The following is a 13,315-nucleotide window of genomic DNA, read 5'->3' on the forward strand; positions in this document are numbered from 1 at the left end:
AGACGGGCAGGACATGGTTTAGTTAGTCTCTTACTTAAAGCTTCTCTGAAAAATTCTAGTCTGTCTTGTCCCCGTTGACAGAAAGAGGGATGTAGTTGGTACATGGGAAGGTGGGGACGGTTTAGGGAGGCAGGACCTGGTCATGGGATATAAGGGTGTTGCTGAGCTGTTCCAGGAGGGTGAAGAACTGCCAAAATTAGCAGGTTGTGGTTTCCATGCTGGTCCGTCAGCTTGCACTCATCTGGGAACTGAGTGGATGGGGGTTCCTTTGTGCCCTAAATCAGCCGCTTCAAGAGCTGGGACATCATGCCCATCTTGGTGATGAGTGAACAGAGGCCCCGCCCGAGCCACCAGTCGAGTTTCCTGGGCTGGCCTGCTTGCAGAGCTGAGGAGGCTGTATCTGAGCTGCACTCAGACCTCCGTTAGGCCCTGCCTTCCAGGTCAGGAATGACATCTGTGGGTAAGCAGTCCTTCCTGCCTAAGGCCCAGCCTTTCCATCTGATATCAGAGAGGGTTGGATTGCAAAGTCTCTGGCCTCAGCTCCATGTCCCTCCTCGGGGTCTCAGAACCCGGGGACTCAGACAGCTGGAGTTCGGAATCCCAGTTCCCCTACCTACCAGTTCTGTGACTGGTGATTCATCTGACCTTTCTGGGACTCAGTTTCCTCCTCTGTGAAACGAGTGATGCTAAATGACTGCTCCCATGTCAGGGACAAATGGGGTGCAGTTGGTTGACTGAGCACCCAGCATAGGGCCTGGAGCACAAAATACAGTCGGGGTGGGGAGAGAGGCTGTGATTCTGAGGGAGGCCCCCCAAGATAACCTGACTCTTCTGTTCAGCCGCCAGGTCCCCAGCATAGAACCAGTGGCAGATCACACTCATGAGACCAGCTCAAGTGCAGCCCTTTCCTCAGCATCAGGACACAGCTGGGACACTCGGGGTGCGCTGGGTCATTTCCTCCCAACTCTAATGGGAAGGAGAAATTACGATTCTCCTGGTGTTCCCTGAAGCCCAAGAGGGAGGGGTGGACCCTGTCCCATTTCCCTAGTACCTATTACCACTGGGGAGAGGCAATGTTTACTTGTGGATAGTAAATGTTAGATTTCAGTATTATGTTAAAATCCTATTTCCTTTACAAATTGGGGGTTGTGGAATGCTTCTTTCACTTCCTATGCCATTGAAGTGAGATTCAGAATCTCACATTCCTCCTTGAATTAAGAAATCTTGCAAGGTCATCAGCTTATTGTATGTGGGAGAAGGGCCAGGCCCTCTCCCTGGCTCCTGAAGGACACCCCGAAGTCCCAGTTACTCAGAGGACAGGTTCATTTCAGCATCCTTAACCTGAACAAGGAGGAGAGACAGCCCCTCAGAACTCCTGGGACTTAGAGATTGAAGGTGCTTTCACAGGCTTTGACAAACCTCCTGAAATGTAGGTGCTTTAAAAATAACAATGGCCAAGACCACTTCCTGCCCCAGGAGAGTGGCTGCCTTTCTACAGCTCTAGAGGCAGCGGGAACAATTTCCTCTCCTGTTGAGGTTTCCTTTGACCAAATATTAGGAACTTGTGGTTTCTAGTTCAACCTCCGGAAGTGCATCAGCACAAGAACGGAAAATGATGTAAAAAGATCACAATGTGAACGTGAAGAGGGGGCCAGAGGAAGATCATTTGCAAATGGACTAAGGCCACAGTCTCAGGCTCCCTCTAGGGGCTCTGATTATCCTTTACCTAGATTTGAATCCTTTTGGGAGCCTTGTCCATGACTTCCAAATTCCTTTTCCTGCTTGTTTCTTAGCAGGGGAAAGCTTTGTAATACAGCTTTTAAGGCTACAGTGGGGACTTGTTCCATAAACATTACTGCTTCCTCTGACCTAGGATTCCTACCATTCCTGCACTTCCTTATACTTCCTCTTTAAGGCAGAAATTCCCTAGAAGGCCCCCAGCCTCTCCGTCTGGTATGGCCTCTCCTCCCTGGCTGGGCCTGATGGATCACCGGTGAGCTCTGGTTTGCCAGCATGAGACCATAATCCTGGCCAGTGAATGACCCCAAACTCTCCCTTGCTGCCCAGGGGGACTTCTGGGCCCTTAGGTCCATGGTTCTGAGGTCCATGGCCTTGGACAATCACCAATTTACACACTCAGTTGTGTTGTTACCAACGAGTCCTGAAGGGGCAGCTGAACGAGCGCCCAGTGTGGATGGAAAAGGGGCCACATATTAAACCTGACAAGCTCAGGAAACTGAAAATAACCACATAACATGGCATGAACATAAAAAATTTCATAACTAAGTGGGCCACGGTGAGAAGTCACATCTTTAGCTTCCTTCATAAAATTAATCTGTGCCCTTTAATTGGGCCTATTGTCGTTTTGCACCTAAGATGACATCCTTGTAATGTCAGTAATCCCTTTTTCCAGACCAGAGCAGGAAAGTACAGAATCCCTCATTATTGTTCTTGTCCCTTAACATGTCTATGTGGACTATTAACTATCCTGTACCCATCTATGTGAAAGAAGTACCTGTCTCTCCAATGTACTTTTATCCAATCCCAGAGATTTCCCCATTTTGCTTTCTCCCATCCCCTTAATCTATCACCAATGGATTTCATGTAACCTTCCTCCTTTGATTCTATGCATAAAATAAGCTTCAAACTGCCATTTTGCGGAGCATTTTCTCAATCCGTTGAGATTTTGCTTCCCAGCAAGTCATCAGTTTGGCTCAAATAAGCCCTTGTAAGCTTTCTCTTAGGCTGGATGTTTTCTGTCGACACCATAGAGCTTGTAGCCCCAGGGATGGCTGTGTTCTTTCCCAGTCTTGTATTGTGGGTATGTCATGGTGATACGGTGGGGGGCGGTTTGAACTTTTCCTGTTGGGAGTTTTGAAAGACATGGGATGAGAGGGGAGGATGTACGGAGGTCCATAAGGGGAATGCCATCTAACGTGTCATCTCTGAGCATGCATGGACACAGCTCTTACCAACTGAAATAAGGCTTTGGATCTGGGTGAAAAACACAGCCTGCTCTGAGCTCACCCCCAGTACCCACCCCAGGATCAGGAGCTAAAGGGTTCCCACCTGCATTTTCAACCTCATCCCTGGAAACATCCTGTAAGAGCAAGGGCCAGATGAATTTCTTGGCACTTCTTAGTTGCCTACCTCCTTTCTGACAGCTGCAAATGTTACCCAGACACTCAGCAGGTGGACTCTGCCAGGGAGGCCTTTTCAGGACAGCCAGAAGCTGAGGATAAATCCTGGTTCCTGGCAGCCCAGGCCCTTCCTGATATGGCACAGCCATGCAGGAGAGTGATTATCTAAAGCAGGGGTGTCAAAACTTTTTCAACGTTTTTCACCAAGGGCCATATGCGGTAAAATACACAAACAGCCGGGCCACTCACTCGAGGTGAAGTACGTATTGCCTCACCTGGTTTAAGTAAACTAAATATATTTTTGGAATTTGCTGCGGGCCAATTAACAATGGATTGCGGACCGCAGTTGGCCCATGGGCCGCAGTTTTGACACCCCTGATCTAAAGTAAAGAATGATAAGGTTATACTTTCCCTCCAAAGAGAAAGAGAAATGACAGTTCCCGGGCGAGTCCAGGCCAGAAGGAAGGCACAGTTGTCCAATGGATTTCTCCTGCAAGACTATGAGGCTCTTGAGAACCAATCCTACTTTTAGGAATATTTAATGTCTTGTGCCTACCATATGGTAGGGAGGGACAATTCATTGTATCTTTAGGCTTCCAATGGCCAAAAATGCACTGATAGTTAACAAGAAGGGACCCACATTTGCAGTAGGAGTCTAGCTCAGCAGTCTTTTTACTTTGATGTAAATGTTATATATAGATATATAAAATATTGCACTCAAACTTATTCACCACAGGATAAAGAAGAAACACTCATAACCATCAAATGTATGGTTTTTTAGAGCAGTTGACCTTTTCATAGCTGGTATTTACAACTACCTTTTTCCATTTCCCATTTCATATTCCCTTTGTCCTCATCAAGTATTTCTGCAGTCTGTGGTTGCTTGCCTAGTTGGGGGACCCTGAAGGGTCTGGGCCATTAGTCATTCTGCCTAGATTGGTTTCTTATAGTTTTCCATTGACATTAATCACAGGGCATGGTGATACTAAGAAATGTGCTCAAGAATCTCCTAAATCCCACACACAGTGGAACCTCCATTGCAGAGTAGCAGCAGGAAGCCTGAGTCCCCGAGTAATACCAAGGCTATAAAGACAGTGTCTGCTTTGGATGTAGACATGAATAAACCTCAGGGAGAAACACAGGAAGGAAAAACAGTTCAGTCTTGTTTTCATGTTTCTCTACACTGAATCCTACGAGACAGTTTTAGCAGAGGCTCCCCGACAAGCAGCCCAAAGCATCCCAGGCATGAGGCAGGTGTACTGTCCTGCTTTGGGCTTGTGGAAATAGACTGCATGATTTCTACACATTTTGCAGATGACTATAACTGAAGATACCTGAAGGCTAAGAGTTAAAATTACAGTAATGCTACCCATTCAAACATTTTTGGTGTGAGCTGCCCTTTCTCGGTCTTAAGCAGTCATTCTCCAAGAACGTACTCTTTAAAGGCTATAATAATGATAACAATAGCTATCATTCTGAGTACTTAATATCTGCTAAGCAACATGACTGGCAAGCTCCACATGTGTAATCTCAGTTATACTCACTGTCCTTGAGGGCTTTATTCCCATTTTATAGCTACAGATTTAGAAGCTCAGAAATATTAAATAACAAGGAAGGAAAGTAATTACTAAGAATCTAAATTAAATACCTAGCTAAATTATCTGTCAAAGAAAGAGATCAAGACATTTTTAGACATACGGACAGACGTAAAGTTCACCTCCCACAAGCCTTCAGTGAAAGAACCAGTAAAGAATGTACATCAGGAAGAAGAAATGAGAAACTAGGAAAATGTAACAAAAATAATGAGGAAAAGAAGAAAATTAGCATATCTAGATTAGTATTAGTTTTAAAATAAGACATTAAAACAAATTCTAACTAAAATTCCAGATGATTACCCCATGGGAGAATAGAGAAGATTCAATTAAAAATAACTTATTTTTAGGCACGTTATAATTATTATAGATACTCTATTATTGTTTAGTGCATCGCTCTCAGAAATTGATGTCAGACAAAAGTAAGTCTGACTTACTTTTATGATATATAGGATTTGATAATACAACATGCTTGATCAGGCAAATAGACAAATAAATCCCAATAAGCCATAGCTTATTGTTAGATCAGTGATGCTGAAAATGGTCTCTCTTGATATTATGATCCCCCAAAAGGCATGTCAATCTTCATGAATCAAATTTAAACACATATAGATTTTTTAAAAAATGAAAGAAAGCTGGTATTTCATTATATGCCACTTGGAATTAACATGCAACAAAGAACAGAAAAATAAAGACCTAGAAATATATATCTTATTTGAGAATATAAACGTAAAAGCTCTTTAATAAAATATTATTTTGGAATCTGCTAGAATATTACACAAAAGGAATAATTCATTCTGATTAGGTAGGTGTTACTCTGCGACTGTGAGGGCCAAACACTAAATAATCCCATGACTTTGATTACTCTGTTGAATTTATAATACAAATAAGTAACATACATAGTAAAGGAAAATGAGAGTACAACATGAAAAGGAAAGATCTCTTTTCTCTCTTCACCTAAAACCAAAATTGTCACCTCAAAAAAGATCACTGTCTACATATTCTATATCACACAAGAAAGTTTAATAAAGAAAAGTATTGATATATGTTAAAGTTTCACGAGCTCAAAGCAAGAAAACATTATGGACACTGCAGAGACATTAATAAAGTGCTGTGCTCCATTTCCTCTGCACCATCTTCTCTTTTTTGCCATCGTGTTTTCCAGAATGTTCTTCTTGGTCCCTCACTTTCTCTGCCTCACTTGCCAGTCTGTCTGCAATCAATACTATTGCCAGTCTCTCTCTTGCCATCTTCATTTTCCTTTCCTGCTTCCTGATATCTTTCTCAGTCACCAGAAACTGTTTGCAGAGGAGCTGTGGGATACCCAGGCCAGCTCCTGGAATCATCTCTGCCATATGTGAGGACCAGGCAGGGGTGGGCATGGAGCTGCAGTGCGGACCACCTGCGAGAACACCTGACAGGGATTCACTTGTGCAATGAGGCACAAGTTTGGGCAAGGCTTTGGCAAGATCGAAAGGACTTAACAGTTGTCCTGTGCTGCTGCAGGCCTGGAGTCCTTGCAGTCTCTTCTGCCAGCATACCTGCTGGGGCTTGTCCAAGGTTTCCTCCCATTGATGGCATCTGACCTCATTGCCAGGGTGGGATGTGATTCTAGTCACTGGACTCTTGAATATGTAACTGGACATTCTCAAAGGGATGGATATGCTTAAATCAGGCTTCGGTTTACATTGGTTTACCCAATCACGATGCTTCCTCTGTGAGGTCTTGACCATTATTCTTTTCCTTTTACTCTGTAACAATAAATCGTGAAATTGGATCCAAGTGATAAACGAAGCCTGCCTTCTTAGGATAATTACCTTGGCTGTCTTGTACTTCCACCCTACCTCTGTCCCTCTGATGGATATGACCTGCATCCTGGGACATCATCAAGCCGATTTAGGTCAGGAACAGAAAGCTTGAGGTCAAAACTCAGAACCGTCTTTAGATCATTTCTCCTCCAACATTTTGTAAGACCCTCTACTTTATGAGTATGATTTTATTTTATTTTGTTCTTGTCACTCAACTGCACAAGTCCTGGTACTCTCTCATGATACACAGTCCCTAGTCTTTTTCTAAATCCCAAATCCTACCATTTTTCTGCGTTACGTGGTTAACCCATTGACCACCTGGTTTTTATAGCTTCTTTAGAGCTTAAATCAAAAGCGACATTACCAACCAACCCAATCTTAGTAACTCACTCCCATTTCCCGGAAGTTGACATCAACCCAAAAGGTCATATTCAAAATAAATAATTCAGAAAACATATTCACCCACTACAAATTTCTGATTTCCAATGTTTTTTTTCAAACACTCATGTAATAGATACCTGTTCCTCAAGATTGCAAGTTATGCCAGATCACTGTATTCTTATCTTAATTTCTCCTCTCTTAATCTTAACAATGATAAGACAGGGTTCTTGGGAAAAGACAATACTGCTGGCAAAAATAGAAGGCAGCAGGAAAAAAGGAAGACCAAATTTGAGATGGATTGACTTCATGAAAGAAGCCATAGGCATGAGTCTCCAAGAGCTGAGCAGGGCTGTTGAGGACAGGACATCACTGGTGGACATCACTCATTCATAGGGTCGTCAGGAGCCGACTCAATGGCATGTAACACATTTGTAAAATCCTGGATTCCATGGACTATGATCTCAATAATCCCCCTGGAATCATCCAAAATTCCTTACCACTCATCATGTCTGCCTTGTAAAACTTCAAACCCAAAGATCCTGATTATCCGCCCTGCCATAGCTACTGCTGGTCTTATCATAACTGCATGATATTTGAGTACCCCTGTAAATACGAAATTATTTGTACCCCCTGGGAAGCATCCATAATGCCTGGAAATTGTCCTTTCTTTTTATGTGTTGGCATATTTACTTCTTGATTTTTCCCAAAGCCTGTTTCAAATTTTGTCCACTTTCCTTTTCCTTTCATATATATTCAGTATCCTTTAATTTGTCTGATATTTGACAGAGAAATTGTGAAATACTTCTAGACTGAAATTTTACTGCTGTAGATGCCAAATCTGCAAATATTTCTGATAAACTCCCATTGTTTCTCAACTCCTTCTAATCATATTTAAAGACATTTCTTTTATCCTCCACTGGTGATCCGGATCTCATCCCTTCTTCATTCTTATTAAGTTCATCTCCCCAATATTCCAGTATCACCCCTTTACTTTCAACCTCTTTATGAACTGAATCCTTCCTTCAGCATTTACATATCTAAAAGTCTTTCCTAACTACACAGAAATCTCTCACCTGGACCCCTCCTCAACTACTGTGTTCTACTCCCTCCCCTTGGTTGTGAACCATTGGGAATGGTCATCTGTATCATGTGTCCCTGTGGCCTCACCTTCAACCACCTCCTCAGACCATCCCACACTGCCATCTGCCTTCACCATTCTAGGGTAAGGTCACAATGACTCCTTTGTTACTAGGCCCAACAGGAACTTTCCATTGTTCATCTGACATGAGCTTTAAGAGGAAAACTTAAATATATTGGGACAACTTATTTATGTGAATACTATTTTACAGCTGTGAATATTATAGAATCTAAATACAGAGCAGGTATATATGATAAAATTCAACTTACAAAGCGAGAGTGAGCTGTAAGTGGAAAGTCCAAACTGGATTTCTGGAACTCAGTACAAAGAGAAAAGAATGTAAAATAACTCATTAATTTTTACATTGACTGTATTCAGAAATAAGATCTTGGTTCGAATGAGTTAAAATATACAATTAAAATTACTTTCATCCCCTTTATTTGATGTGGCTACTAAAAAAATTAAATTCCATAATAAAGAGTGCTTAATGCTTCTATTGGACAGTGCTGGTCAGGCCAGGAGTGAAAATAAAGCCCACAGAAAGTGGTCGGGGAAAATTTTTCCCAAGAAAAGGAGTCTCCAGTCTCCCTTGACCTCCACAGCTAGATGAAGCAAACACTCTCATATTCTCTCTCTCTCTCTAACAAAACCAACCCAACAGTATCCCACAGTCCCACTACTACTTCTCAAATGCCATGAAGCTGCACTCCTACATCGTCCTAACTGGACTGATCTCAAGAGAGAAGTCAGAAGTCTATATAATTTACCAATTAGGAAAAGCCAAAACCGGAGACTAAGGGTCAAGATTATTTGTGAACTCCCCTCTCTTTAGATTCTGTTAAACATTCAACACATTTGGAAAACTTTCTCAGGGAGGGTTGTTTTAAAAATCAATTTATCTTTTCTATGTATATACATGTATATACATCTTTTCTAAAAATGTACAAGATATGCAAGGAATAATCACTTTAGCCAATACATGAAAAGGAGGTGATAGAACACAAACATCATTATGTCTAAATCACTACTAGATTAGTGAATCAGTCAGGGGGCAGGTGATATTGGATTAATTTGGACCTTATCAGGCTGATCCTGATTAGAGACCATCGTATTGACTATTTTATGCTAGGACCTCTGAAACATGCCGGCCCCTCCTACTATTTAACCACCAAGGTCCAGCAACCAGACCAGTCACTGCTGACAAATCCCCTGGCTCCACCCCTTCTGATGACACCTGGAGGATTTTCCCAAATCCCACTTTGTGAAGGCACTCTTCTACTTGCCACGGGCCAGGGAAACATTTTCTCCACGGCTCATGCTCTGTGTGACACTTCTCCGTGGGTGAAGGGAAGATCAGGGTGCAGACCCTGTGAGCTGCAGGAATTAGCACAGGACTGTGGTTTACTGACAGAGAACCTTTAGTGCGCACAGCTACTAGGGTCCACGAAGCCCCAGTGATTCCTAGATAGCATCAAAGAACAGGATGCAGGACAGAGCAGTATGTTTGCAGGTGAGTGTGCTTGGGAATGCCTGTAGCATGACATATGTGACACTGGTAATGCATTCACCAATGTAGTTCCTTCACTGACTCACTCTATGTTATGGAGTGTTTTCTACATACATTTACGTGCTAAGTACCCACACTTTGGAGCCTATAATGTCAGAAGAATTTTTAAATTTGATTGTAATATATAGATACAGCATCTGTGGTATACCAGTTGTTCCAAGAATTTTTCAAACATTAGCTGCTGCTGCTTCTTTTTTTCTTTTTTTTTTAAAGATTTTATTGGGGAAGGGGAACAGGACTTTATTGGGGAACAGTGTGTACTCCCAGGACTTTTTCAAGTCAAGTTGTTGTCCTTTCAGTCTTAGTTGTGGAGGGTGCCGTTCAGCTTCAAGTTGTTGTCCTTTCAGTCCTAGTTGTGCAGGGCGCAGCTCAGCTCCAGGTCCAGTCGCCATGTTAGTTGCAGGGGGCACAGCCCACCATCCCTTGCGGGACTCGAGGAATCAAACTGGCAACCTTGTGGTTGAGAGCCCACTGGCCCATGTGGGAATCGAACCGGCAGCCTTCGGCATTAGGAGCATGGAGCTCCAACTGCCTCAGACACCAGGCCAGCCCCAAACATTAACTTCTTTAATACTCTGCATAACCTTATAAAGAAGGTACGCTTATTATAATATTATTGCCAACTGACAGAGAAATTGAGACACCATCAAGAGAAATAACTTGCCCAAGGTAAAGCATCTAGTAAGTGGTTGAGATGGAATTTGAACATCAGCTATAAGCTCCATATTCTATGCTCTTAACCATGATATTTACTCTCTAAAGACTTCACTTCAGTTTGGACTGAGAGTCTGAGTTCCTTTCTGTCTGTTGGCTGGGCACTCCCTCCCACATTGTTCTCTTCTGGGGCCTCTACATAGAGCAGTCCAAAATATCAGCATTCACTCTCCCAGTTCCAGCAATATGAGAGAGGAGGGAGAGAAAACAGTTGGAGAGTAAGAAAGAGAACACCAGAAAGTGAGTAAGATAAAAGTGACAGGTTTTTGTTAATGAAAACTTGGATGTGACATCCCGTCACGTGGCTGTATGCTGTTGTTCAGAAGCCAGTTACTAACCACTTAGTGGTTACACAAGATGTGTACACAGGAGGCTGGGACCACCGTGAAGGCTGCTCACCACACAGGCCGACATGAGGCACTGGGGTCTGATTCTGAGTATAACAGGAGACCACCGGAAGGTTTTATGCCAGTGCATAAAATATCTGAATTTCCTTTCATTTCAACCCCTTAAGGTGAAGACCTAAAAATGAGGCCAAGAGGAGCAGTGACTTTCCCAAGATCACATGCTGGAACCCAGGCCTGGTTTGAGTGGTATTCGATGCTACGTCCCACCAACTCCTTTTTGTAATTCATCCATCTTTGAGTTTGTGCATCAGACATATGACACCAGCCCACAGGTGTTGTAGGTATTATCTCATATAGAGTAGTTCCCCCCTTTATCCACCGTTTCACTTTCCACTGTTTAAGTTACCCATGGTCAATCATGATCGGAAAATATTAAATAGAAAATTCCAGAAATAATTCATAAGTTTTAAATCTCATGCCATTCTCAATCATGTTTTGAAATCTCCTGCCACTCTGCCCCCTCCACCCCAGGACGTGAATCATCCCTTAGTCCAGCATATCCACGCTGTATATGTTCCCTGCCTGTGGTTGTCTTGGTTCTCAGACCCACTGACTGTCATAGTATCGTAGCGCTTATGTTCAAGTGACCCTTAGTTTACTTAATAATGGCCCCAAAGAGCAAGAGTAGTGATCCTGGCAATTTGAATATGCCAAAGAGAAGCTGTAAAGTGCTTCCTTTACTGAGTTAACCACAACACCCAGGCGTAGGATGTTATCTTTCCTCAGAGATGGTTTTAGTTCTGCTAGGTGTCAGTAGTCTGGATTGCTTTAATCCGATTTTATGTATAAGTTTGAGATTTTCAGGATCATCCATCAACGTGATTCAAAGCCTGAAATCTGTGTGCGAGGGCTTGGCTGACTTCTAGTTCACTTTTACTCCTAGAGCCCCAATCGTGAATGCGGGGTTGTTTTCTAGAACTCTCACCCTTCAAAGGCACTGAACTCCAATTCTGTCCCACTGGTCCCACTAGGCCAGAGGTGCTTAACCTTGTGTTCCACACAGATCCCTCTGGCAGTCTGATGAAACTATGGACTCCCTTTCAGAATACTGCTTTTAAAAACATAAAATATATAGGATTACAAAGGAAACTTGTATTGAAATACAATTATCAAAACATTAAAAAAATTTTGTGATATAGTAATTCATGTGCTTCTTTATTAATGTATTAAATAGCAAGTTCTAGCAGTAGGACCAATAGCAACTGTAATTTAGAAAGTGATGAATGTAAATGACATTTTGAGATATCTGCGATAACTGTAAACGTGGTATGAAAATATCTGATTTCTGTTGGTGACAGAAAGTCACAAGTAGTACTGCTAATATTACTAGGGCTTGTGGCCTAGATTCTTGATAGAAGGAAAGTCTAAGCTTCATTTAGAGGTTAGTGAAAAAGGAAGATATAATTTTTTTCTCAACCAAGTTCACAGACACCCCTGAATTGAACAGTCTGTGAAACCCAGATTTAGGATTGCTGCATTTGGCTGTTGGAAGTGCTGCTCCATCTTGGCTACCACTTTGCCCGGGCAAATGCTGGACTCACTTCTCCTGAACTCCCTCTTCTCCTAGATCTTGGAGCAACAATTCCTCACTAGTTCATCAGCTCTTTGAAGTCTTTAGAAAAATGCTTTTTACATTTCATCGCATTTTTTAATTGTCTCCAGTGGAAGAGTTGACCTAAATTGCCTAGCCCCCCCATTACAGGAAGCGGCGGTGCCTGTCTGGTCCACGTTATCTCCACTTTTATGTTCATAAGGTCCTTATTTCTTCTCACCTGGATTGCCAGCATAGCCATTGGTTTCTAACCCTCTAGTCTGGCCTCCATTCTTCAGTCACCAAAGGGATTTTTCTAGATGTAAATCAGATTTCTAAAATGTAAATCTGACCGTATTAGATCTTAGCTCATTCAGAGGCTTCCAAATGTTTTAGTGCAAAATCCGAATTCTTTAGTAAACCAGTCTCCTATAAGACGTAAGTCTTGTAAGTCTGCTATAAGACTTACAAAATCCTTCCTCAAGATGGGAAGTGGCTCTCTTCCCACACCCCAAGACTCATCCTATGCTCCTGCCTTGCCCAACTCCTTGGAGTGCCCAGAATGCTGTATGCGTCCTATACCTTCTGTGCCTTCTTCGCACATGGTATTTCTGCCCCAAATAGCCATCCCCTTTTGCCTCCTTGGCCTGGTTAACTCCTCTAGTGTTTTAAGTGTCAGCTCAGGGACCACCCCCTTTGGGAAGCTTTTGTGAGTTCTTTGTCTTTGGAGTCCTTCCTAAGGTTCTTTCGGAACACCCCACGCCCATTCCTACTTTTATATTATAAAAGCATATTATTCTGTGATTTGAGTTCTTGTTGGTCTCCTTCACTAGACAATACACTGCTTCAAGTCAGAGGCTTTCTTCTTCTGAATGCCCAGCACATACCACAGTGCCTGACCCTCTATGTTCGTTTACAAGTTGAATGGAGCTATGCTTGGCATGCTATTTTTTAAAAATATACATATAAAGAATAAAAAGCATTTCTTTGAGCAAAAGGAACTGCAGACCACGAGACAGATTCAGGTAGTAATCCAA

The 13,315-nt window shown here is 42.6% G+C and overlaps 1 protein-coding gene across 1 annotated transcript; it reads right to left on the reverse strand.

The window, feature by feature from the left end:
• Positions 1–5,832: 5,832 nt before the first annotated feature.
• On the reverse strand, positions 5,833–6,465 carry MBD3L1 (methyl-CpG binding domain protein 3 like 1). The gene has a single exon (XM_033104014.1). The coding sequence runs from the start codon at positions 6,463–6,465 to the stop codon at positions 5,833–5,835; it is 633 nt and encodes a 210-aa protein (XP_032959905.1).
• Between the last annotated feature and the right edge of the window lie 6,850 nt (positions 6,466–13,315).

This window comes from Rhinolophus ferrumequinum, chromosome 4 (genome assembly GCF_004115265.2).
Source record: "Rhinolophus ferrumequinum isolate MPI-CBG mRhiFer1 chromosome 4, mRhiFer1_v1.p, whole genome shotgun sequence".
In the NCBI taxonomy this organism is placed as follows: Eukaryota; Metazoa; Chordata; class Mammalia; order Chiroptera; family Rhinolophidae; genus Rhinolophus; species Rhinolophus ferrumequinum.